Raw genomic sequence first — 24,221 nt, 5'->3', positions numbered from 1 at the left:
CCCACACAGGCATTCGCTGACTAGGGGAAGTGGTGACTGAACGTCCATTGACATATGTGAGACATAGCATTAGACAAGACGAAACACGTTGACAAAAGTCAGCCTTAACATGAAAGCCGAAAAAATTAAACAAAAAACATGGCCGTCTGCGTTTAATCAAGGCGTCACACCTTTTTAGAAGGAAAGTGGCTATGAAAATGGCCTAAGACTGATTTCTGTGGAGAAAGCTTGCAGCCCTATGTGTCAAAAGGCGCGCGAGGGCACTACGTCTATGTGTTTCTCAACATTTAACAATAAAAAATGTTACGTTCGACACTCAACTGATCACATAAAGTGCTCGGGGGAGAGTCTTAAGCTTGCTTAGAGTTGTTCGGGGTAAATTACACGTCAAATAGAATTCAAATTAGTAATTTTGGGATCTGTTGAATTGTTGATACTAAACTGAGAGACATTCAAGAAAGTAAATTTTATTTTTAAAGGTTGCATTTTTGAAAAGTGCATTTTTTTAACTTGGGTGTCAACCCCTGGTGTATGTGTCACCCTGTGCAGCCCGCACCCCTGTACACTCCTATTGACGCCACTGCTTATGAGAACTATATGTGTCACCATTCTACTCGCCCTCCTTCTTGAGTAAGAATCTTGACTAAAGGTCAGTTTGACCATAACTCGCCACTGTGAACTATCATGTCACCATATTTCTCTTCAGTATGGCGTGTTAAGGTTATTTAAAGAACATATTGTCTGAAAACTAAAAATAATAAATTACCATTAGGACATTCATAACAACATTTCCCTGGTGCTCTGTAGGCGTCAACACACGGAGGTATGGTGCAATCAAACCAGAAGCAGTTCCATTTATATTGGCCAGAGTTCAAATCACAGGTGCAATCAAAACAAGGTCCATTTTCTGGCTTGGTTGTAAACTGGAGGAAAACATTTGTTTACATACAACATTCAAGTAAGTCAATGTAGCCTAAACCTATCCTAAGTCTCAGATTACGATAAAAAAACTTAAACTTTAATTTGTATTTGAAAACCGTACAGACTATTTAGACTATACAACTTTCTACTTTAATAAGTACTTCACTAGTTCGGAACCTAAAAATCCGGCCTTCCATCAAGGAGGCCCGAGCCATGAATTCAGACTAGAGCCATTTTTCGTAATTCCTTTTTTTTTGTTCTATAAAGAAAATGTACTCAGCTTGGTTGAGATAAACGTTATATTATAATCAATTCGGCCGTTTTCTTAATTGAACAAAAACAACAACTAAGAATAGACTATAGAATCTTCTTTTTTTATAAGCACTTAAATGGCTCAGAGATAATACGTCGGCCTTCCACGTGGAGGCCGGATTTTATATTCAGACTTTTGGAAATGTTTATTTTGAAGAGTTTAATACATTACTGTTTAGGATCATTGTGCGTACTGTCCTCTGAGTCTGGATCTATGGACCTATCAATAAATAGTTTTAAGTCAAGTAGATTCACTATGATGTCTTTCCTCGGGGCGCGGGCACATGATAAAGGATGTTTAAGAGAAAAATAATCGCTCTATAAGTTGTATAAAAGAGGTATTGTCTCCCTTAGTTGAGTTTGTCTTCAAATATTTTGTTTTAAAGTATTTTTATAATGACTTCTTTTTTTTAAATATATGAGTTCAATAGTTTCCACCTGAGACAATAGACTGATTGAAGGGCCATCTGTTGTTGTTATGCTGATGTATTTTAACTTTTTGTTTCAAAGGATAGAAAGTTGTTTAAAAAGTGGTGGGTTCAATTTATTTTCATTGCAATAAAAGTAAAATTGAGTCTTTTTCACAAAGGCAGTTTATTTTAGTTATTTCAAGTTCTACAATTCGCCTATTTCAGATATGTTGTTTTCTATAAATGAAATGTCAACGACCTAGCACAACAGTGATTTAAGGGGGCAACACTATTTCTCCAGACAAGGGCTCTTTAGCCACAAGAATATATGCTCATTGAGATGAACCATATTCTTCTATTGCTAGAAGCACTTCAAAAGTCTTGGGTGTAAAACTAATAACCGTTCAGCAGGCCTAGACACTGTGAACAAGTAGAGTGCTCTTACCCTGCAGTCCTGACCTGGTGTGGTTAGGGTTGTGGTTTCTCTTGTTGTTTCCTAGGGAGGATATAAAGAACAATTGTGTATGCCTTCAACAAGTGTGTAGTTTTGAAATAGCTCTACATATTGTATTGAATATAATAAGTGACACGATGGTATAGAGCTATTATGAAATAGGGGAGACAATATGGGAATATTATAACCGGGAGGAGATTGTAGAGAAAGAAAGTAAAGAGACATGTTAAAAGTTTGAATCTAGTAGAGCGGTCATGTAGTTTCATCATATAGATATAATATATATATATAACATAATATATGATACGACCCTTGAAATATGTAAGTAATTATAAATAACAATGAGTTTCATATATATACATGCTTGAATGGTTTATTACTTTAAAAAACTACAATTTTAGAAATAACACCAAATAGTTTTGTGATGCATACTGTCTTCTAAGTGTGGACAACTTGACTTTCTTAATTGATATTTTATTACTATTAGTTTCGTTGTTCAGCTACTAATGGTCTAGTTCACAGAGCGAGTTCTCTGTTTTGGATGCTATGTGACTTACAAAGATTGTTCTTGTTACTTATAAAGATTTGATTTCCTTTTACCTCTGTGGTCCAAGCTATTTCTTTTATTGTAGTGCCGGAAGGTTGACAGTTCACATCTTGACGATAACCTCCTTGATGACAAAAACACATTTCCCCATTAACTTCACGGAATTCCCCCTGGGGGATTATTGTTCCATCGACTCCACAGTTGGGACCTGCAGGGAGAAACAACATTAGACCCGAGCGTTCAATAAATAGTTTGCTTTGTGTCATTCAAGTATTGAGTATATACTTTTTTTAAAAATGTCTTAAGGGTGTATTTTAGAAAAAGATAAGATTGAAAAATGTGTAGACCTATGACACGTAATGTAAAACAAACATTGCACTAAGTTTATTTTTAGATTGTATTTCTGCAGCGCAAGGTCATGGCTGTATGTTGTTGACAAGTTTATTTAAAACGATGAAAGTTTTTCCATCAGCTCTAAAAAAACAGTTTGGACGTCACTAGAAAGGGGACACAACTAGTATTAAAATACTTGGATGTTGTGTTTCGAAAGAGAGCGACGACTAGAGGCAACTAATTTGTTGTACAGTCATGTAATGTGTGTGTGTATGATCTCGTCTCTCTAGACGTATAACGCCACAGATAGATGTTATTAAATTGATTCCAAGTTCCAGAATTAAAACTTTGTATTTATTTCAATTAAGATTTCAGTTTTGAGTGTATACTTTGAAGTAGTATCGTCCGGCATCAAAATAGTGTTAAACAAGAGATTTGGCATTATAATATCTCAGAGACATTGTCGAATCCACACAATCTCATCGTAACACCTCGTTGTTATCTGGCACTCCAACATATAACGGTCTATATAGATAGGAAACCTTTTATTTGACTTTTACTCTTTGCTCAATAAGTTGTAAATTGGTCAATAAACTAAACTTTGGTCAATTAATAATAGAAAATATTCCTCTTTCAGATTTTTCGATGCATAGGGCAGATGACTAAAAGTTCATCTGTTTCTGTCGCCCACAGTCAACGAGGGTGTCATGTGGCCAGCATAATAACCAACCACCGTTACTTCTCCCCAATTAATGCCAGGTTAAATTTAGAGTTGGGTGGACTTAGGGGCGCCTTAAAATCTCAAATCCCAACTTTAACCGAAGTGAAGCGTTTTACCACTATGTACCAACCACTTGTAAGATAGTCAGTTCAAAGATAGTCAGTTCAAAGATTTCAATTCATTCAAATTTATCAAACATTTTTTTTTCTGTGTACGCTTTTCTTTCAATCACATAACTCGAAACTCTTTAACATTTCAATGAAAATCTGTTTGATGAAATAGTGGAACAGAGATAGTAAGAATGAAATAGTGGAGCAGAGATAGTAAGAATGAAATAGTGGAATAGAGATAGTAAGAATGAAATAGTGGAACAGAGATAGTAAGAATGAAATAGTGGAACAGAGATAGTAAGAATGAAATAGTGGAATAGAGATAGTAAATGTCACGATCATCAATGGTGTTGATGTCACACTCTAAGATGATGCTACTGTCACAATCAGACTTGAACTATATTGCACCATCAATGATCGTGATTGCCGAGGATCTTGAAATGATCTTTCGATAAGATGATCTTATAGAAGTAGACAGATCTATGTTGATAATACAATCATACAGAATGTTGCCAATTGATAAGAGGATCATCTAGGTCTAGAAGTTACTACTTGACAAATATGATCTAAGTACGTTCTAAATTCAATGAAGAAACTTCTCTTCGTCCAAAAACAATTACTTTAATTAATAACTTGAAAACACTATTCACAAATAGTTACAATGGTTAAAATGTACTTGAATTGAATCTACACAATAGTATATCTGAGTCTTGATACAAATAAAATATATATTCTCAAATTCACGTTACGTACAAGTTAGATGTTAATACTACAACTTCCGAGACAAGACTTTAGTACATGTTTACACTACCACATTCCGTACAAGACTGAGGCTATTTTGCATCTTCGCCGGGTTTCAGCTCGTAATCACGTGATCAACAACTTGCCGCTCCCAGACCAACCAATCATTGCAGTCTAATGTACAACAATTAACTTTCGGAACCAATGGAGTTCATTTAATTACATGCTTGGTTTTTTTTCCAGCTATGTCAAGCTATGTCGGCAAACAACCCGAAACTGTTACCATATACGGTCAAAGTGTACGTGACAGTAAGAATGAAATAGTGGAACAGAGATAGTAAGAATGAAATAGTGGAATAGAGATAGTAAGAATGAAATAGTGGAACAGAGATAGTCAGAATGAAATAGTGGAACAGAGATAGTAAGAATGAAATAGTGGAATAGAGATAGTAAGAATGAAATAGTGGAATAGAGATAGTAAGAATGAAATAGTGGAATAGAGATAGTAAGAATGAAATAGTGGAATAGAGATAGTAAGAATGAAATAGTGGAATAGAGATAGTGGAAATGAAATACCTGTAGAAATATTAAGCTAGAATTTAACTTTGTAGAGAGTTAATAAAATGAATCTAAAAATAGAATACAAGGTTACCATTTAGGCAGACCGAGCAGCACTGCCCCGGTGGCCTGTATGCATCAAAGCAGGGTGGTACCATACAGTCTTGCCAGTAACAATCCCACTTCCATTTGCCGGATATCAAATTACACTCACAGTAGGCGCAAGGGTCATTTTCTGGTTTAGGCGAATTCTAAAAAAAAAAAAATCAAATGTTTCAATTGAAACAACCACAATAATAATAATAATAATAATAATAATAATAATGATAATTATGATAATAATAATATTAATAATAATACTTTTTTTGCAATGCATTTTCTAGTGGTGAAGCGAAATGGGTTATCATAATTAGAGCATTTAGTTTTTAAACATTTTCCCTCTGACCTATTTTAGCCCGTGAATTGTGATGTTGTTAATGCTCGTGCTTCACTGTTTTTATAATGCCAGGGGCACACTGAATCACTCAGAACCGGAAACACTTCCCTTTTATGAAATATTCTTTATATTATTATTAATATAAAATAATATGTAAAGGAAACACTCTCCTTCCTTTTTTTTTCATTACCCATTGAGCGACATTTTTACGTCCCTCCAGACAGAAATGAAGCCGGTGAATATTGATATCCTTAATGTCGGAATATATGATAGGCTCTATCGTGTTTTTTCCTATATGTGAAGTGGGTTATGCAAATCTCTTTTTAAACATTAAGCTTTAAATCTTGGTGAAACTGAGCGAAACATTCTATACAAATATACTGAGAGCCGGGTCAAACTCTAAATAGGCCGTCACCCATTACTTATCACATCCGAGTGACTTTTTGAATAGAAAATTGAGAGCTCGATACTTTTAGTGTTAAGTAACAATAGAGTGTCTTACCCTACAGTCTGGTTCTGGAGACGTGGAAGTGAACTGAAACGAAACAAATAGATGAGCAACAAACTTTTCAGACAGGAATTGTTTGTGTGTGTGTGCTGCTTAGTTCATGAGTCTCCACTAGGAAAGTATTTAAGATATTTGAAAGGTTTTAATGCAATCTTTTTTGTCTTGTGGTCAACATACGATCATCTACATGAGACGTTTAACATTAAGGTCAACATTTAGTTGTCCAGGTGTGACTGTCAAAGTGTGCAGTCGATGTGTGATTGTAAAAATGTTCTAATGAACATCTAATGTGTGATAGTCAACAAGTGATGGTCGATGTGGAGTATTCAACGTGTGATTATTGATGTGTGATAGTCAACAAGTGATGGTCGATGTGGAGTATTCAACGTGTGATTATTGATGTGTGATAGTCAACAAGTGATGGTCGATGTGGAGTATTCAACGTGTGATTATTGATGTGTGATAGTCAACAAGTGATGGTCGATGTGGAGTATTCAACGTGTGATTATTGATGTGTGATAGTCAACAAGTGATGGTCGATGTGGAGTATTCAACCTGTGATTATTGATGTGTGATAGTCAACAAGTGATGGTCGATGTGGAGTATTCAACGTGTGATTATTGATGTGTGATAGTCAACAAGTGATGGTCGATGTGGAGTATTCAACGTGTGATTATTGATGTGTGATAGTCAACAAGTGATGGTCGATGTGGAGTATTCAACGTGTGATTATTGATGTGTGATAGTCAACAAGTGATGGTCGATGTGGAGTATTCAACGTGTGATTATTGATGTGTGATAGTCAACAAGTGATGGTCGATGTGGAGTATTCAACGTGTGATTATTGATGTGTGATAGTCAACAAGTGATGGTCGATGTGGAGTATTCAACGTGTGATTATTGATGTGTGATAGTCAACAAGTGATGGTCGATGTGGAGTATTCAACGTGTGATTATTGATGTGTGATAGTCAACAAGTGATGGTCGATGTGGAGTATTCAACGTGTGATTATTGATGTGTGATAGTCAACAAGTGATGGTCGATGTGGAGTATTCAACGTGTGATTATTGATGTGTGATAGTCAACAAGTGATGGTCGATGTGGAGTATTCAACGTGTGATTATTGATGTGTGATAGTCAACAAGTGATGGTCGATGTGGAGTATTCAACGTGTGATTATTGATGTGTGATAGTCAACAAGTGATGGTCGATGTGGAGTATTCAACGTGTGATTATTGATGTGTGATAGTCAACAAGTGATGGTCGATGTGGAGTATTCAACGTGTGATTATTGATGTGTGATAGTCAACAAGTGATGGTCGATGTGGAGTATTCAACGTGTGATTATTGATGTGTGATAGTCAACAAGTGATGGTCGATGTGGAGTATTCAACGTGTGATTATTGATGTGTGATAGTCAACAAGTGATGGTCGATGTGGAGTATTCAACGTGTGATTATTGATGTGTGATAGTCAACAAGTGATGGTCGATGTGGAGTATTCAACGTGTGATTATTGATGTGTGATAGTCAACAAGTGATGGTCGATGTGGAGTATTCAACCTGTGATTATTGATGTGTGATAGTCAACAAGTGATGGTCGATGTGGAGTATTCAACGTGTGATTATTGATGTGTGATAGTCAACAAGTGATGGTCGATGTGGAGTATTCAACGTGTGATTATTGATGTGTGATAGTCAACAAGTGATGGTCGATGTGGAGTATTCAACGTGTGATTATTGATGTGTGATAGTCAACAAGTGATGGTCGATGTGGAGTATTCAACGTGTGATTATTGATGTGTGATAGTCAACAAGTGATGGTCGATGTGGAGTATTCAACGTGTGATTATTGATGTGTGATAGTCAACAAGTGATGGTCGATGTGGAGTATTCAACGTGTGATTATTGATGTGTGATAGTCAACAAGTGATGGTCGATGTGGAGTATTCAACCTGTGATTATTGATGTGTGATAGTCAACAAGTGATGGTCGATGTGGAGTATTCAACGTGTGATTATTGATGTGTGATAGTCAACAAGTGATGGTCGATGTGGAGTATTCAACCTGTGATTATTGATGTGTGATAGTCAACAAGTGATGGTCGATGTGGAGTATTTAACGTGTGATTATTGATGTGTGATAGTCAACAAGTAATGATCGATGTGGAATATTCAACGTGTTATTATTGATGTGTGATAGTCAACAAGTAATGATCGATGTGGAGTATTCAACCTGTGATTATTGATGTGTGATAGTCCACAAGTAATGATCGATGTGGAATATTCAACGTGTTATTATTGATGTGTAATAACGAGTGATGGTCGATGTTTGACAGTCAATACTTCATAAGTGATATTTAAGGTGTGATTGTCGATATTTGATACCCAGTGTGTACAGGCTAGACGAAGTGTGATAGTCAGAGTGATAGTCAACCAGTGATACGCTAGTCAGTGTATGTGTGATAGTCTTCCTGTGATTTAAAAAGTCTGTTTGTAGATGTGTGATAGTCTGCCTGTGATGAAAAAAGTCTGTTTGTAGATGTGTGATAGTCTGCCTGTGATGAAAAAAGTCTATTTGTAGATGTGTGATAGTCTGCCTGTGATGAAAAAAGTCTGTTTGTAGATGTGTGATAGTCTGCCTGTGATGAAAAAAGTCTATTTGTAGATGTGTGATAGTCTGCCTGTGATGAAAAAAGTCTATTTGTAGATGTGTGATAGTGTGATGACGTGCGAAGATTGTTATTTGATAGTTGATGTGTAACGGTCGTTGTTGATAATCAACGTGTGATGGTCAGTCTAAGTGTAATAATTAACTTGTAATGGTCAGTCAAAGTGTAATAATCAACATGTAATGGTCAGTCAAAGTGTAATAATTAACTTGTAATGGTCACTCAAAGTGTAATAATCAACGTGTGATGGTCAGTCAAAGTGTAATAATTAACTTGTAATGGTCAGTCTAAGTGTAATAATTAACTTGTAATGGTCAGTCAAAGTGTAATAATCAACATGTAATGGTCAGTCAAAGTGTAATAATTAACTTGTAATGGTCACTCAAAGTGTAATAATCAACGTGTGATGGTCAGTCAAAGTGTAATAATTAACTTGTAATGGTCAGTCAAAGTGTAATAATCAACGTGTGATGGTCAGTCGAAGTGTAATAATCAACGTGTAATGGTCAGTCGAAGTGTAATAATCAACGTGTGATGGTCAGTCGAAGTGTAATAATCAACGTGTGATGGTAGATGGGAAATAGTTCACATGGTCAAGATATGATGGTTTAGCTTGCAGAGCTTGGTATGTGATAAACTAGATATTATTGCCTCCTATAGTCAACGTACAACTATCAAAATCTAATGATTAAATAGTGATGGTCGAAATGATGTGATTAACATATAATGGTCAAAATGTGCAGGTTAATGTGATAATAATCTGATAAAGCCAACCTTTTATGGTTTTCATGAGATTGTCAAAATGAATTCGAAGTAACCATGTACTCGAAGTAATCATGTACTTGAAGAAATCATGTATTTAAACAACCAACATTATAGGATTAGTTGGTAAGAAAACATTCGTTAACGACAACTCAAGCAGTTTGTTAGCAAATATACATTTTAAAAGATTTTTTTTTCTAAATTCGCCGAAGACAGACAAAATATAACAAATATTCTATATATATAAGACATAGACTATATATAGTCTATTAAGTCTATAGAAATAAGCTATATATAGTCCATGGTTGAACACTATATCAATTCTTGTATTTGCAAAGCTATTAGACTGTTTAAAAAAATGTAAATTATAAACCTAAAAAACATCCTGTATTTTTTGCGAATCGGATTGAAGAAACATGACACCCTTTAGCTGACGACAGACTCTACAGTATGGATTAAATATTAAGACTTGAGTCGCAATTTGCGTTCGTTTTTTAGATTTTTTTTTTGTTCAGCATCTGTTGCACACAGAAACTAACAAATGTCTTTGATGATTTGATTGGTCAGTTTGTCTGGGTAAGACGAACAGAAAAGAAATACTCAAGAAAATCAAAAATCAAAAGGAGGAGATAATCCCTTTAACACTAGATGTACGTGCGTGGTGTCAGCATTGTGTTCATCTGAAACAAGACACACATAGTAGAGACAAAACTGGAGAAGAAGAAATATATTGAAGAACTTTTGGCTCCTATAAATATTTTTGTATTATTTAGTTTTCAGCCTGTATAGAAATTACGCTATTTCCTTAAGAATCATTTAAAATTAAAAGTGAAACTATGCATTCTTAAGAGGGCTCTTTCACTTTGACCAACTTTGAAAATACTTTAACAATGTGAATATAAAAGTAAATAACATATGAAAACCTTCTAAAATATAAATCATATATAGACTCAAAGTCAAGTTTTAATTCATCTCGGTTCATACTGTAGTTTTTTTTGTTCAATTTTTTTTTTACAGATACTTGAAATGGAGCATTGACAACATTATAATTTCGCAGCTTTTTGTGTGTGAAATGGACTAGCAGATGACTAGCAGATGAATAGCAGACGACTAACAGATGACTAGCAGATGAATAGCAGACGACTAACAGATGACTAGCAGATGAATAGCAGACGACTAACAGATGACTAGCAGATGAATAGCAGACGACTAACAGATGACTAGCAGATGACTAGCAGATGATTAGCAGATGACTAGCAGATGAATATTGCTATGAAAATGGACATGAGTTTTTGAACTCAGATGGTTTTTTATCATTTAATTAAGATGCTTAAAATAGGAACATTAACAGCTACCAGCTGGTTTATGGTCACGTTTAAAACACCTACTTTCCACTATATAGATATTGAAAATCCTCTACGTAGAAAGAGTTCGGGTTTAAATATTTTATTTTAATTTTTGGTCTTCATATAAAGGTGATATTTAAGGACATCCATGCAGTAGCTGCCGGAGGGGTTTGACATGTGGGGCAAGCGTCCCAGACCCCACTCCTGAGGCCCGCGATTCCTCCCCCGCAAAGAACAATCTACAATTTTCCAACTAAGAACAGGACACACATCACTATTAAATTACCACCTGAACAAAATAAACTCCACACAACTCCCCCTTTGCAGACACTGCGCCCACCCCTTTGAAACCGTAAACCATATCCTCTTTGAATGCCCCTCCCTAATCCCCCTTAAGCAGACCCTACTTCCACTACAGCCCAACATAACCAACACCCTTTACGGCAGTGCTGAACAACTGAAGTAAACAGCACACTTTTTTCCTTGGCACAGTCTGCAAAAAACTCACAGCTCAGCAACAATAAAGCTGTCTAGAAGAAGAAGAAGAAGAAAAAGAGGCCCGCGATCACCGTCACAATAAAATTCGAATACAGAGATCAGTTCTCTGAAACTAGGACTTGTTAGACATTATTTTGGAAGCCTGTGTATGTGCTCTGGTGAGAAGCTATGTATGTAGCCTGATAAAAGCCTATGTGTGTAGCCTGGTAAAAGCCTATGTATGTAGCCTGGTAAAAGCCTATGTATGTAACCTGGTAAAAGCCTATGTATGTAGCCTGGTAAAAGCCTATGTATGTAGCCTGGTAAAAGCCTATGTATGTAGCCTGGTAAAAGCCTATGTATGTAGCCTGGTAAAAGCCTATGTATGTAGCCTGGTAAAAGCCTATGTATGTAACCTGGTAAAAGCCTATGTATGTAGCCTGGTAAAAGCCTATGTATGTAGCCTGGTAAAAGCCTATGTATGTAGCCTGGTAAAAGCCTATGTATGTAGCCTGGTAAAAGCCTATGTATGTAGCCTGGTAAAAGCCTATGTATGTAGCCTGGTAAAAGCCTATGTATGTAACCTGGTAAAAGCCCATGTATGTAACCTGGTAAAAGCCTATATATGTAACCTGGTGAGAACCTGTGTATATGATCTGGTAAGAAGCTATGTATGTAGCCTGGTAAAAGCCTATGTATGTAGCCTGGTAAAAGCCTATGTATGTAGCCTGGTAAAAGCCTATGTATGTAACCTGGTAAAAGCCTATGTATGTAACCTGGTAAAAGCCTATGTATGTAGCCTGGTAAAAGCCTATGTATGTGCTCTGGTGAGAACCTATGTATGTAACCTGGTAAAAGCCTATGTATGTAGCCTGGTAAAAGCCTATGTATGTGCTCTGGTGAGAACCTATGTATGTAACCTGGTAAAAGCATATGTATGTAGCCTGGTAAAAGCCTATGTATGTAACCTGGTAAAAGCCTATGTATGTAGCCTGGTAAAAGCCTATGTATGTAGCCTGGTAAAAGCCTATGTATGTAGCCTGGTAAAAGCCTATGTATGTAACCTGGTGAGAACCTATGTATGTAGCCTGGTAAAAGCCTATGTATGTAACCTGGTGAGAACCTATGTATGTAGCCTGGTAAAAGCCTATGTATGTAGCCTGGTAAAAGCCTATGTATGTAGCCTGGTAAAAGCCTATGTATGTAACCTGGTGAGAACCTATGTATGTAGCCTGGTAAAAGCCTATGTATGTAGCCTGGTAAAAGCCTATGTATGTAACCTGGTAAAAACCTATGTATGTAGCCTGGTAAAAGCCTATGTATGTAACCTGGTGAGAACCTATGTATGTAGCCTGGTAAAAGCCTATGTATGTAACCTGGTAAAAGCCTATGTATGTAGCCTGGTAAAAGCCTATGTATGTAGCCTGGTAAAAGCCTATGTATGTAACCTGGTGAGAATCTGTGTATATGATCTGGTAAGAAGCTATGTATGTAACCTGGTGAGAACCTATGTATGTAGCCTGGTAAAAGCCTATGTATGTAACCTGGTGAGAACCTATGTATGTAGCCTGGTAAAAGCCTATGTATGTAGCCTGGTAAAAGCCTATGTATGTAGCCTGGTAAAAGCCTATGTATGTAACCTGGTAAAAGCCTATGTATGTAACCTGGTGAGAACCTATGTATGTAGCCTGGTAAAAGCCTATGTATGTAGCCTGGTAAAAGCCTATGTATGTAGCCTGGTAAAAGCCTATGTATGTAGCCTGGTAAAAGCCTATGTATGTAGCCTGGTAAAAACCTATGTATGTAACCTGGTAAAAGCCTATGTATGTAGCCTGGTAAAAGCCTATGTATGTAGCCTGGTAAAAGCCTATGTATGTAGCCTGGTAAAAGCCTATGTATGTAGCCTGGTAAAAGCCTATGTATGTAGCCTGGTAAAAGCCTATGTATGTAACCTGGTGAGAACCTATGTATGTGATCTGAAGAGAACCTATGTAAGTAAACTATGAGCCCATGTTGGTGTTTTAGCCTCATTTCACGCGTTTTGAATGTAACTTTAATTATTGAGGAGCAATACATTTTAGCCAAAACATTCAGCTGGGCGGCGAGGGGGTGGGCAGGCAAGGTTTGAACCCGGAACCTTTGAAACGACATTTCAGAGCACATACTACAACAGAAGTCAGCTCGTGATATTGACTGAACCACTCAGTGTTTTGTTTTCTTGTTATTTGTTACTGACACCAGGTGGCGCTGTAACTATTTAGAAATCATGTAGAGTTTTTCTGCCCGAGCAGGCAAAGATCAATGAATGTTTCACATTGTTGAGGAGCCAGAGGGGGGAAGGGGAAAGTGATTATAGGAAATCTGATGGAAATGTTTGAAACAGATCAAGTGATGTCTGTTCAACGAGGAAAAACTTGACAAGACTTGACTTTACATGAGTGAGGGCTGTCAAGATATCTGGTGTGAGCAACGAATTGTCCTCTCAACGGTAGTCATCGAATAATGTATAAAAACAATATCAAAATGGTAATGATTTAGTTATATAATATAAAAAAAATAAAGAATGAGTCATTCATATATTTTTCATATGCGGAAACTCAGTTTATTTTATCATGCAAATGTCTTTTAGATTTAGAATCGTTTATCCTATTTATAAACATTCCTTTATCCAAGAAAATGGTGTATTTTTATAATAAATAAAAAAAAATAATAATATTAACAAGTACCTTGTTTATGTGACCTAAATATCTATAAATAGATCGCATTGCACTGCTAGAGATTGTGTTCACGCAGACAAACAAAACCAAGACTTTCCACTCTGTGACAGCTTGGTGAGTAAACAATGCTAACTAGTACTCGCTACTTACAACAGTCACAAAATGATGTTTTTTATGACTTTGTTGACCTGACAAGATCGTCGATTGTCAACTGGCTTAGAGTCCACTGATGCCCAATCTAATTCGACCTGCGGGCCATTTTAATTTCCGACACTCGTGTCGCGGGCTATATCAACGAAAAGGTTACAAAAAACGAAATGAAGTTGACCTGAAACTATTTGATTGGAATAGAAACTTATGGATCTAGTACTTACATTAATTATGGGATATTTGGAGTTTATCTTCTTTATTACGCGTCAAAAAAAAGGCTTCATTTTTCCACTTAAAATGTGAGCAACATTGTCGCTAAATTTATTACCGACTCATTTTCTTGTTTCTTTTTTTGTGAACCAAAACCAAAAATGCCGCCATACTTGCTTTATAATGGCGTTCATATATGTTTTGTTTTTAAAATAGCCACACTTTCTTTACTAATCCAATATATTGCTTTAATATCATGTTCCACAAAAACTAAAGATCCGTTCAGTTTTTCTAGTAGATCCTACATTCAGAGTCCCATTTTATAAACGCTCAAATGTTAAAAGTCATGTCACTAATCCGTCAGAGAAAAATGGCTGCCTGGTCGTGCGGTTTGTGCGATGGACTGTCGTTCGGATTTATCGATGGTCGAGGGTTCAAATCCTGCCCGCTCCCATCCCCCGTCGTCCTGCGGGAGGTTTGGACTAGGAAGTAAACTATCTTCAACTCTGAAGGAACATCCGAAACATGTAAAAAATTTTACAAACAAACAAACATTTTACAAAAATTGACGCCCCAACGTAGGTATAGATACATTTTTTTCAACGTGATTTTCTACAATTTGTGCCGACATTTCGGCGGGCCGGATGGAACCACGTCGCGGGTCGTATTTTGGACATCACTGACTTAGAGAAATGAATGTTTGAAATGATTCCACCATAATACAACATTGAGTTTGCTTTATCAAGAAATGCAGGTTTGTGAGACCGGATGTTCAAATGGGGACAGATCTATAAATAAATCTGTATCAATAGCAAGCTTGTTCATGTATCCGTACAAACTACGACATTTTCATATATTTACCGTAAATTTGGTGCATACACCTTGCATACGCTTATAAGCCACATACGCATATACACGGTTCAAACTACAAAATAAGTAAAAATAAAACCGTACAACCCGCACCCTTATATACACCGCAGAGCGTGACTTGAAGTAAACTGCCGGTACGTAAAGTATGTTAGGAAATATATTTTAAAACAATACGTGTAGTAATCTCGGGACAAATATTGTGAATGAATTAGACCGGAAACACGTCATGTTTAGAGGACGGAGAGAAGGAGTGGCACTAGAGAGCTAAGTCTCGACGACTATGTCCCCCTGTAAATAAAGGTTGCAAAGGTTGACTAAAGCGTTTTCCAGTTCTTTAACGAGCGTCTCAAAAAAAGCCGAGCAGTTGTGTGACTCACAGGTGTGTTCTAAGTCTTGAGTGGAGCACAACAGTATTGTCGTCGGTACTATTTGTTTTCTTCAGGTTTAGAATGAGGTGTTCATAAAGCTTGTCAATGTACATATCACAACCACACAGCCAACTATTTAAAGACCCACCGGTTTGTCCATAGTTTCTGTATAGGAGTAAAATACCCCGCACCTTTGTATAAACTGCACAGCTACCCCCCCCCCCCTTTTTTTTTCCTCACCAAAAAAAAACACAAAAAACATCGTCTAAATAATCCAATGTCTAGCTACTTTAGTTGGCAACATGAATATTGTAATCTTCCGTCATTGAAACTGTTGACTTTGTTTATTTATTTAAACATCTCTACAAGTCTTCCTCTTTCACTGTCATAGTTTTTCTATAGTCTACGTTGTATCGCCACAACATTTCTCTTTATATTTTGCTCTTTTTTATCTCTCTTTCTTCATTTTAATGAAGAAATTTTTTAAAAAATTAATTAAATAATATTAATATTACTATTTAATAAAATTATATTTTAAGAAATATAACTGGACTTTAATATAACTGGACTTTAATATAACTGGACTTTAATATAACTGGACTTTAATATAACTGGACTTTAATATAACTGGACTTTAATATAACTGGACTTTACAACTAAAAAAAAAACACATAGAAAAAATCTCTGTCCATAACATTTTGGATGAAAATCTCCGATAGTGTGAAATTCTTATTTAAAACACGAATGGAATAAATACTTCGAATGAGCATGCGCAGTGACAGGGGAATAAATATGGCCATATATTAGTTTCTTGCATTCTAAGTCTCCTGACTTACCAAGATGACGTCATCATATACTATCTCGTAAGGTGGGGGAGAAGAGGAGCTGTCTTCACAGCGGAAGGTTGGGGAGCTCCATACTGACTCCTGGACACAATAGCAGATCCGTCCGTCTGGAAAGACCAAGGGCTCATTGAAAGATACTTTTTGACCTTCGATTAAGCAGTTCTCTCCTGGTGAACAGAGGTCAAAAATAGTCTGAAATAGGTGACTCTCTATCTATCTATCTATCTATGTATCTATCTATCTATCTATCTATCTATCTATCTATCTACCTTACTATCTATCTATCGATCTATCTATCTATCTTACTATCTATCTATATATGTATCTATATATGTATGTATGTATGTATGTAGGTATGTATGTATGTATGTATGTATGTATGTATCAATCTATCTATCTATCTATCTATCTATCTATCTATCTATCTATCTATCTATCTATCTATCTATCTATCTATCTATCTATCTATCTATCTATCTATCTATCTATCTATCTATCTATCTATCTATCTATCTACCTTACTATCTATCTATCGATCTATCTATCTATCTTACTATCTATCTATATATGTATCTATATATGTATGTATGTATGTATGTAGGTATGTATGTATGTATGTATGTATCAATCTATCTATCTATCTATCTATCTATCTATCTATCTATCTATCTATCTATCTATCTATCTATCTATCTATCTATCTATCTATCTATCTATCTATCTATTTATCAGTCTGTATTTCTTTGTCTCTAAATGTCCATGTGTCTCTTATCTGTCATTGTATCTGTTATTATATTATCTATATATTATCTATATATTATCTATGCATAACGGTATGTCTTTCATGCTGTTTTTGTTTTATTTTAACCGTTTATTAATCCTTCTGTTTGTCTATCAACTCGAGATGTTTGCCATTTCTAGAAAAGAAAAAATGTAGAATTTCAATTTCTTAAAATATAGTATTCTAAAGTTTCTCAACCATTATTTTTAATGACTTTAAAAACAAAAGGTTTAAAATTGCTATGTATTGGTGTGTGTGTGTGTATTTCTTATTTATTTCCTCAAGTCGAGTTCGTCGCCAGTTTGACTTATTTTATCTCACTTTATCTCACTTTATCTCACTTTATCTCACTTTATCTCACTTTATCTGAAGAGTTAAGTTTTAAAAGAAACTGACCATTCGGACATTCCGGACAACAATTTATAGTGACAGGATCAATACATTTGGCAGTCTCGCATGCTTCAGGCTAAAAATAAATAAAGAAAAATACATATGAATAAAACTAACCATACAAAGTATAAACCTAACGCATACCATCATCTCCATGAAGACCAGGGATGGACAAACTTTTTCAAAAGAGGGTCAAAAAACTAAATGCAAAAAAATTGGCGGGCCATAATGTAAAAATAGAAAATAAACATCTTTCTATCAACCCGCTAAGGGAATGAACATTAACACTAATGCTGTGTATGAATTGAAAATGCAACTGTTTTGAAACTAGGTCCAGTTGGTCACAACTTGGTTCAAATCGGGTCGTAGTTGTACTTCAAAGTAGGTGACCTCTATGTCCTCAACCTATTGCTGATACAGATCTTTCTTGGACTGCTCATAGTGGACTGATCTCTATGTCCTCAACCTATTGCTGATATAGATCTTTCTTGGGCTGCTCATAGTGGACTGATCTCTATGTCCTCAACCTATTTCTGATATAGATCTTTCTTGGGCTGCTCATAGTGGACTGATCTCTATGTCCTCAACATATTTCTGATACAGATCTTTCTTGGGCTGCTCATAGTGGACTGATCTCTATGTCCTCAACATATTGCTGATACAGATCTTTCTTGACCTGCTCATAAATACAGGAAAGTGCAAACATTGTACCAATTCTCTGAGCATTAGATTAAAATTGGAAAATTGTATTTCAACTTTGTAGAATTTGGAAATATTTAGAAATAATTATTTGAAACTTAAGTGTCAAGTCTATTTTTACTACTTTACAATACACACTTATGAGAATATCTACATTGTTTTCAATAGCACAGAAGTCTTAATGTTTTGATTTCAATTCGCCATGAAGTTCTCATCACAATACGTGGGAAGCGTGGTAGAGCGCTTGCGCTTGGCTTGGCTTGGCTACCTAGAAGGGGGCTCGAGGTTCGACACCCGACTCGGGCAGAGTTGTGTTTACTGAGCGCCTAAAGGCAGCACGGAAAATCAACTCCTAGATACCCCCTCCCCCCCACCGGTCCACAAATGAGATTGGACCAAAAGCGCTCTGAGCATGCTATAAGCTATAAGTATGAAAGTAGCGCTATATAAAAGCTATAATAATAATAATACTTCAGCTTTTCTTCCTCACAACAATCAATAAATTGCAATTAGTGAAATGAGACAAGTTATTTTTAGCTCGCTGATTTGTAAACAAAATAAGTTGTTGTTTGAAACATCCCTGGTGCCCCCCTACCCCCAGATATCGTCAATAATAGGAATTTTCTCTATAGGTAAATAGTTCATATGTTTATGTGAGTGGAATGTTTTGTGAAAATGCAAAATCTGAGATCCATGAAAAATTATCAAATATTTCACAGTTCGCAAAAGAACTCTATGCAATGTTTACAAAGATACTAACATTATCTTTCTGTGTCACGTAGGGTACGTGCTACGACGTTGTGTATGTATCCGAGACCGGTCTAAAGAAAAATGTCTTAAAAAATGTGTTCGAAAAATGAATTCAAGTTTCTTTAATAGTTTCATAACGATGTCACAATGATAGATAGCAGCTTGATATTTGGCACATCATACTTCCTTGTTTTAAATTCATTGCTTTGTGTTACATGCTAACAAAACTTTTGGTGGAAGAAAACAATGTAGAGAATTAGAACATTAGGTTTCGTGAAAATACGAACTAGAAATCACCAACTATAAATTGAATTGTGGGATCCAATTAAAAAGTACCATTAATTTGAATCATGATCGAATCCATGATCGAATATATTTATAATTCATTTGTTTAGCGCGACTTTCATTCTTACACATGCTCAGTGCGCATAGAGACTACTCCAATAGATGAAGTGAAATACTTGGGGAAATGTATCTGGGAGGTTTCCGTGATGTTTGTAGGTGAGCAGTTAACACAGCTCTGCTTTCAAGGGATCTCTATTTCAAATCCTTATTCCAGAAGAGTTAGAAGAGTCTTATTGTTGATGACGTATTGTATTATATTGTGCTGTTTGCTTTTAAATGAAAAATAACGCCAAATGATCTTTTCGAATTTTGTTACTTTAAATGGTCAATACAAGCTTGAATACTACTGGTCCAAGGATGAAACTTCTCCAGGGGCCGGATTTGACACGCGGACCGTAGTTTTCTCATCTCTCGTGTTGACCCTGGGTCCACGAGCCTTAACACTTACTCCAAAAACAAAATATCTTAAAAGATTCTAATGAACAGGAGTGAATGCAGATTTAATTATAGTGTGATTAGGTTTGGGGGGGGGGGGGGGCTGGTCCTTTTTAAAAATGTCTACTCTATTCATTCTACTCTTTTCATTCTACTCTATTCAATCTACTCTTTTCATTCTACTCTATTCATTCTACTCTATTCATTCTACTCTTTTCATTCTACTCTTTTCATTCTACTCTATTCATTCTACTCTGTTCATTCTACTCTGTTCATTCTACTCTGTTCATTCTACTCTATTTATTCTACTCTATTCATTCTACTCTGTTCATTCTACTCTGTTCATTCTACTATATTCATTCTACTCTGTTCATTCTACTCTATTCATTCTACTCTGTTCATTCTACTCTGTTCATTCTACTCTATTCATTCCACTCTATTCATTCTACTCTGTTCATTCTACTCTGTTCATTCTACTCTATTCATTCTACTCTATTCATTCTACTCTGTTCATTCTACTCTATTCATTCTACTCTGTTCATTCTACTCTATTCATTCTAATCTATTCATTCTACTCTGTTCATTCTACTCTATTCATTCTACTCTGTTCATTCTACTCTGTTCATTCTACTATATTCATTCTACTCTGTTCATTCTACTCTATTCATTCTACTCTGTTCATTCTACTCTGTTCATTCTACTCTATTCATTCTACTCTATTCATTCTACTCTGTTCATTCTACTCTGTTCATTCTACTCTATTCATTCTACTCTATTCATTCTACTCTGTTCATTCACACTTTTGTCATAGTGAAAACAATTTTGACAACTTCCCAATCTCCTATCAAGCTGACAATATATCACATATACTCTTGCTGCGTGACATTTTATTAACATTTCAGAATGTTCACATCATTCATTAATGATTTAATTAAAATTGTTTCTTTAATTTTAAAATCTATTTTTCCATCTATTGGAAAGTAACATTTAGATCTAGATTGCATTTTCTTAATTCATATGTATCCGTTCGAGTGTTTGTGTAGTTTGACATAATCATTGCAGTTGTTGGGATGACAGAATAGATGTCTCTGTTTACTGTTGTTGTGGTCTAGAGAAGGGAGAAAATGAAACGGTCCCTCCGGAATGCCTTTTGCCTCGCTGTCTAGTCCCAAGTGGATGAGGATTACAGCCGTTGAAAAAAAAAACAAGTGCAAAAATGTTAAACTCTCTCAGTGGAACCTTCTGAGATAGAAAATAAAATTCATTCAGGTCTGAATATAGAAGCCTACTTATTGGTCTAGAGACTCAACAATCAATAATCTAAAAGCATTAATAAGTTAGTCCCTAGAACAGATAATCAATGTTCTATTATAGACTACCTTGTTATGGTAATGTGAAGCTGCTAAAATATAACAATATAGATGTCTTTGCTTTTTAAAATGCTTTATACAGCACATCTTTCATGCTTATAGCATTCTCAATGCACGATGGTCTATTTTATTTTGTGGAACAGTAGAGGAAGGGGATATCTGGGAGGAGGTTTCCGCGCTACCATAAGGGTTTATTAAACTCAACTTTGCTCGAGTCTGGATTAGAAATCGAACCCCTTTGTTAGGTGGCCAACCCGTAGCCAAGCTGCTCTGTCCTCTCAACCAAACATCCAACTTATGGCTAAACGTTTTCTTCGGGCAACTCGACAGACTTTGTCACACCTTTTTAGACACTTCCAGATCGTTCACTAAATGTAGGACAGTTTGGAGCTAAACCAAAGCAAAGTTCGAGGTTAATATGGTGGCAGGATGTGACGTAATGATCCTAAAAGATTCGTTGAAAAGTGTCTAAAAGTAATAAGAGCTGGAGTTATTTGGTTAGAAAATTAGATCTAGATGTCGCTAGTTTAAGATACAAGGTTAGTTATTATCTCCTGTATGTTCTTGTCTACATTATACATGAGCTGTCGTATATTGATTCATGCTTGAGTTTGAATGCATTAAACTCCAGAAACGTAGAGCAGCAGCAGCAGCAGCAGTGTGTCACTTCATTGTTTCTTCAACTGGTTTTGAACTCTAATTAGAGCACGTTCAAATCCGCAGATTTATTTGAAGAAAATACAAAGTCTGTCTTTTCAAAATAACCTCGTGACAGAAACATTTCATCAAACTAATTACAATAAGACATAAAAACAACGTACCTTGCATCCATTGTCAGGTTCAGTTGTTGTACTGGTCTGCTCTGGAATGGTGTGTCTAATGGTTAAAGATACAACCGCATAAACACATGACAGAAACACAAGGGTTCTTATCACAGAAATCATGTTTGGTTATTTATATAAATAAGTCTCTTTCCAGAGACAAGCTACGCTGTAGAACAGTTTATCCCACTTTATATAGATCTATATCGCTCAGCTAGCTTAACATTTTTATACTTTCCTCGTAAGGCGATTAGCAATCACAATACAGGCACAGATGACGTTCGAAATGAGGAACGTGAAAAAATGTCGGATGGGAACGTGGAGAGTATTGACATGCAACATTCATGGGACATGACAGAGTAGGTGGGATCAGATATATATATGTGTTCATCAACTTGGTAGCTTTAACTTTTGAAAAGATTAGCTCGTATCTTGTATGTAAGACAGTCTACTTTTTCAATGCTGATGTCACTGCTGCTACCGGGTTCAATATCTGGGCTGAAAGAGGAGGTGGAGGAATAGTTAAGAGCAGACGACCTGAGATACACACATTTTTCTCTAAAATCCAAGCTTATCTAAGGGAACGAACCGCAAAAAATGACTGCCATATATCTCAATGGTGCAGAAATAGGCTCCTTTTTTATACATAAAACAAAATTAATTAATGAACACTAATTTATGAACAAATCGGTTATTTTTGTTTTGTTTGATGAGTTGTCAACTTGATCCTAGAATAGGAAGTTGGAGGCAAAACGTGTGCGAAACGTAAATCCGTCATGACTCCACATATACAGCCACATCTCTCAACAAGAAACATTTATTTCCCTTTTTTGATACCAAACAAAGAATTAATTACCAATAATAAATGATTAACTGGTTGTTTTTTTCTACACAATCAGGTTTTGTTAGGTACATTAAATACTTATGTAAGGTAGTGTGTGTGTTTGAGAAATAACGTGTACAACAGATGTACCAGACAGAACCAGAGTCAGTAAGTATACACCTTTATAAAAGTGTTCTCTCTGTCAAGGATATTTAGTGTACCAGACAGAACCAGAGTCAGTAAGTATACACCTTTATAAAAGTGTTCTCTCTGTCAAGGATATTTAGTGTATCAGACAGAACCAGAGTCAGTAAGTATACACCTTTATAAAAGTGTTCTCTCTGTCAAGGATATTTAGTGTATCAGACAGAACCAGAGTCAGTAAGTATACACCTTTATAAAAGTGTTCTCTCTGTCAAGGATATTTAGTGTATCAGACAGAACCAGAGTCAGTAAGTATACACCTTTATAAAAGTGTTCTCTCTGTCAAGGATATTTAGTGTATCAGACAGAACCAGAGTCAGTAAGTATACACCTTTATAAAAGTGTGCTCTCTGTCAAGGATATTTAGTGTATCAGACAGAACCAGAGTCAGTAAGTATACACCTTTATAAAAGTGTTCTCTCTGTCAAGGATATTTAGTGTATCAGACAGAACCAGAGTCAGTAAGTATACACCTTTATAAAAGTGTTCTCTCTGTCAAGGATATTTAGTGTATCAGACAGAACCAGAGTCAGTAAGTATACGTCTTTATAAAAGTGTTCTCTCTGTCAAGGATATTTAGTGTACCAGACAGAACCAGAGTCAGTAAGTATACGTCTTTATAAAAGTGTTCTCTCTGTCAAGGATATTTAGTGTACCAGACAGAACCAGAGTCAGTAAGTATACACCTTTATAAAAGTGTTCTCTCTGTCAAGGATATTTAGTGTATCAGACAGAACCAGAGTCAGTAAGTATACACCTTTATAAAAGTGTTCTCTCTGTCAAGGATATTTAGTGTACCAGACAGAACCAGAGTCAGTAAGTATACACCTTTATAAAAGTGTTCTCTCTGTCAAGGATATCTAGTGGGGAAAGTGAGTGTATCAGCATAGTTTTTTTTTTAAATTATTTTACATGGAGTCCAATCCATAAATAGCCAACTTTATTCTCTATCCTGTGTTTAGAACACAGAAGTCTTGTTAAGCGAAGTAATTTAATAAACAATAAAATAATACTTTCTAACCTCTTTCTTAAGTAACACAAAGTAATGTGTGATCTTCTAATCTGGTGTCCTTGACCTTGTTTAGCCGACGTCCAAATCTCTTCCACTATTACTATTGTTCTCTTACTTCGTTCTT

The 24,221-nt window shown here is 35.8% G+C and overlaps 1 protein-coding gene across 2 annotated transcripts in view; it reads right to left on the bottom strand.

Annotated features, from left to right (window-relative positions):
- LOC106070105 (kielin/chordin-like protein) overlaps positions 1-22,312 on the bottom strand; it is a 69,875-nt gene extending 47,563 nt beyond the window's left edge. The window contains exons 1-8 of one of the 2 annotated variants that reach the window (XM_056006567.1): positions 22,059-22,312; positions 17,645-17,714; positions 16,459-16,634; positions 6,046-6,078; positions 5,202-5,358; positions 2,698-2,852; positions 2,089-2,139; positions 767-923 (exon numbers count right to left, since the gene is read on the bottom strand). In XM_056006567.1, coding sequence (XP_055862542.1) covers positions 767-923; positions 2,089-2,139; positions 2,698-2,852; positions 5,202-5,358; positions 6,046-6,078; positions 16,459-16,634; positions 17,645-17,714; positions 22,059-22,181 — 922 coding nt within the window. In that variant the 5' untranslated portion in view covers positions 22,182-22,312. The remainder of the gene's footprint in view (positions 1-766; positions 924-2,088; positions 2,140-2,697; positions 2,853-5,201; positions 5,359-6,045; positions 6,079-16,458; positions 16,635-17,644; positions 17,715-22,058) is intronic. The other variant, XM_056006568.1, reaches the window with a different exon arrangement.
- Between the last annotated feature and the right edge of the window lie 1,909 nt (positions 22,313-24,221).

This window comes from Biomphalaria glabrata, chromosome 12, assembly GCF_947242115.1.
Source record: "Biomphalaria glabrata chromosome 12, xgBioGlab47.1, whole genome shotgun sequence".
Lineage (NCBI taxonomy): Eukaryota > Metazoa > Mollusca > Gastropoda > Planorbidae > Biomphalaria > Biomphalaria glabrata.
The sequence above is the reverse complement of the archived record's forward strand: the minus strand, read 5'-3'. Positions and strand labels throughout refer to the sequence as shown.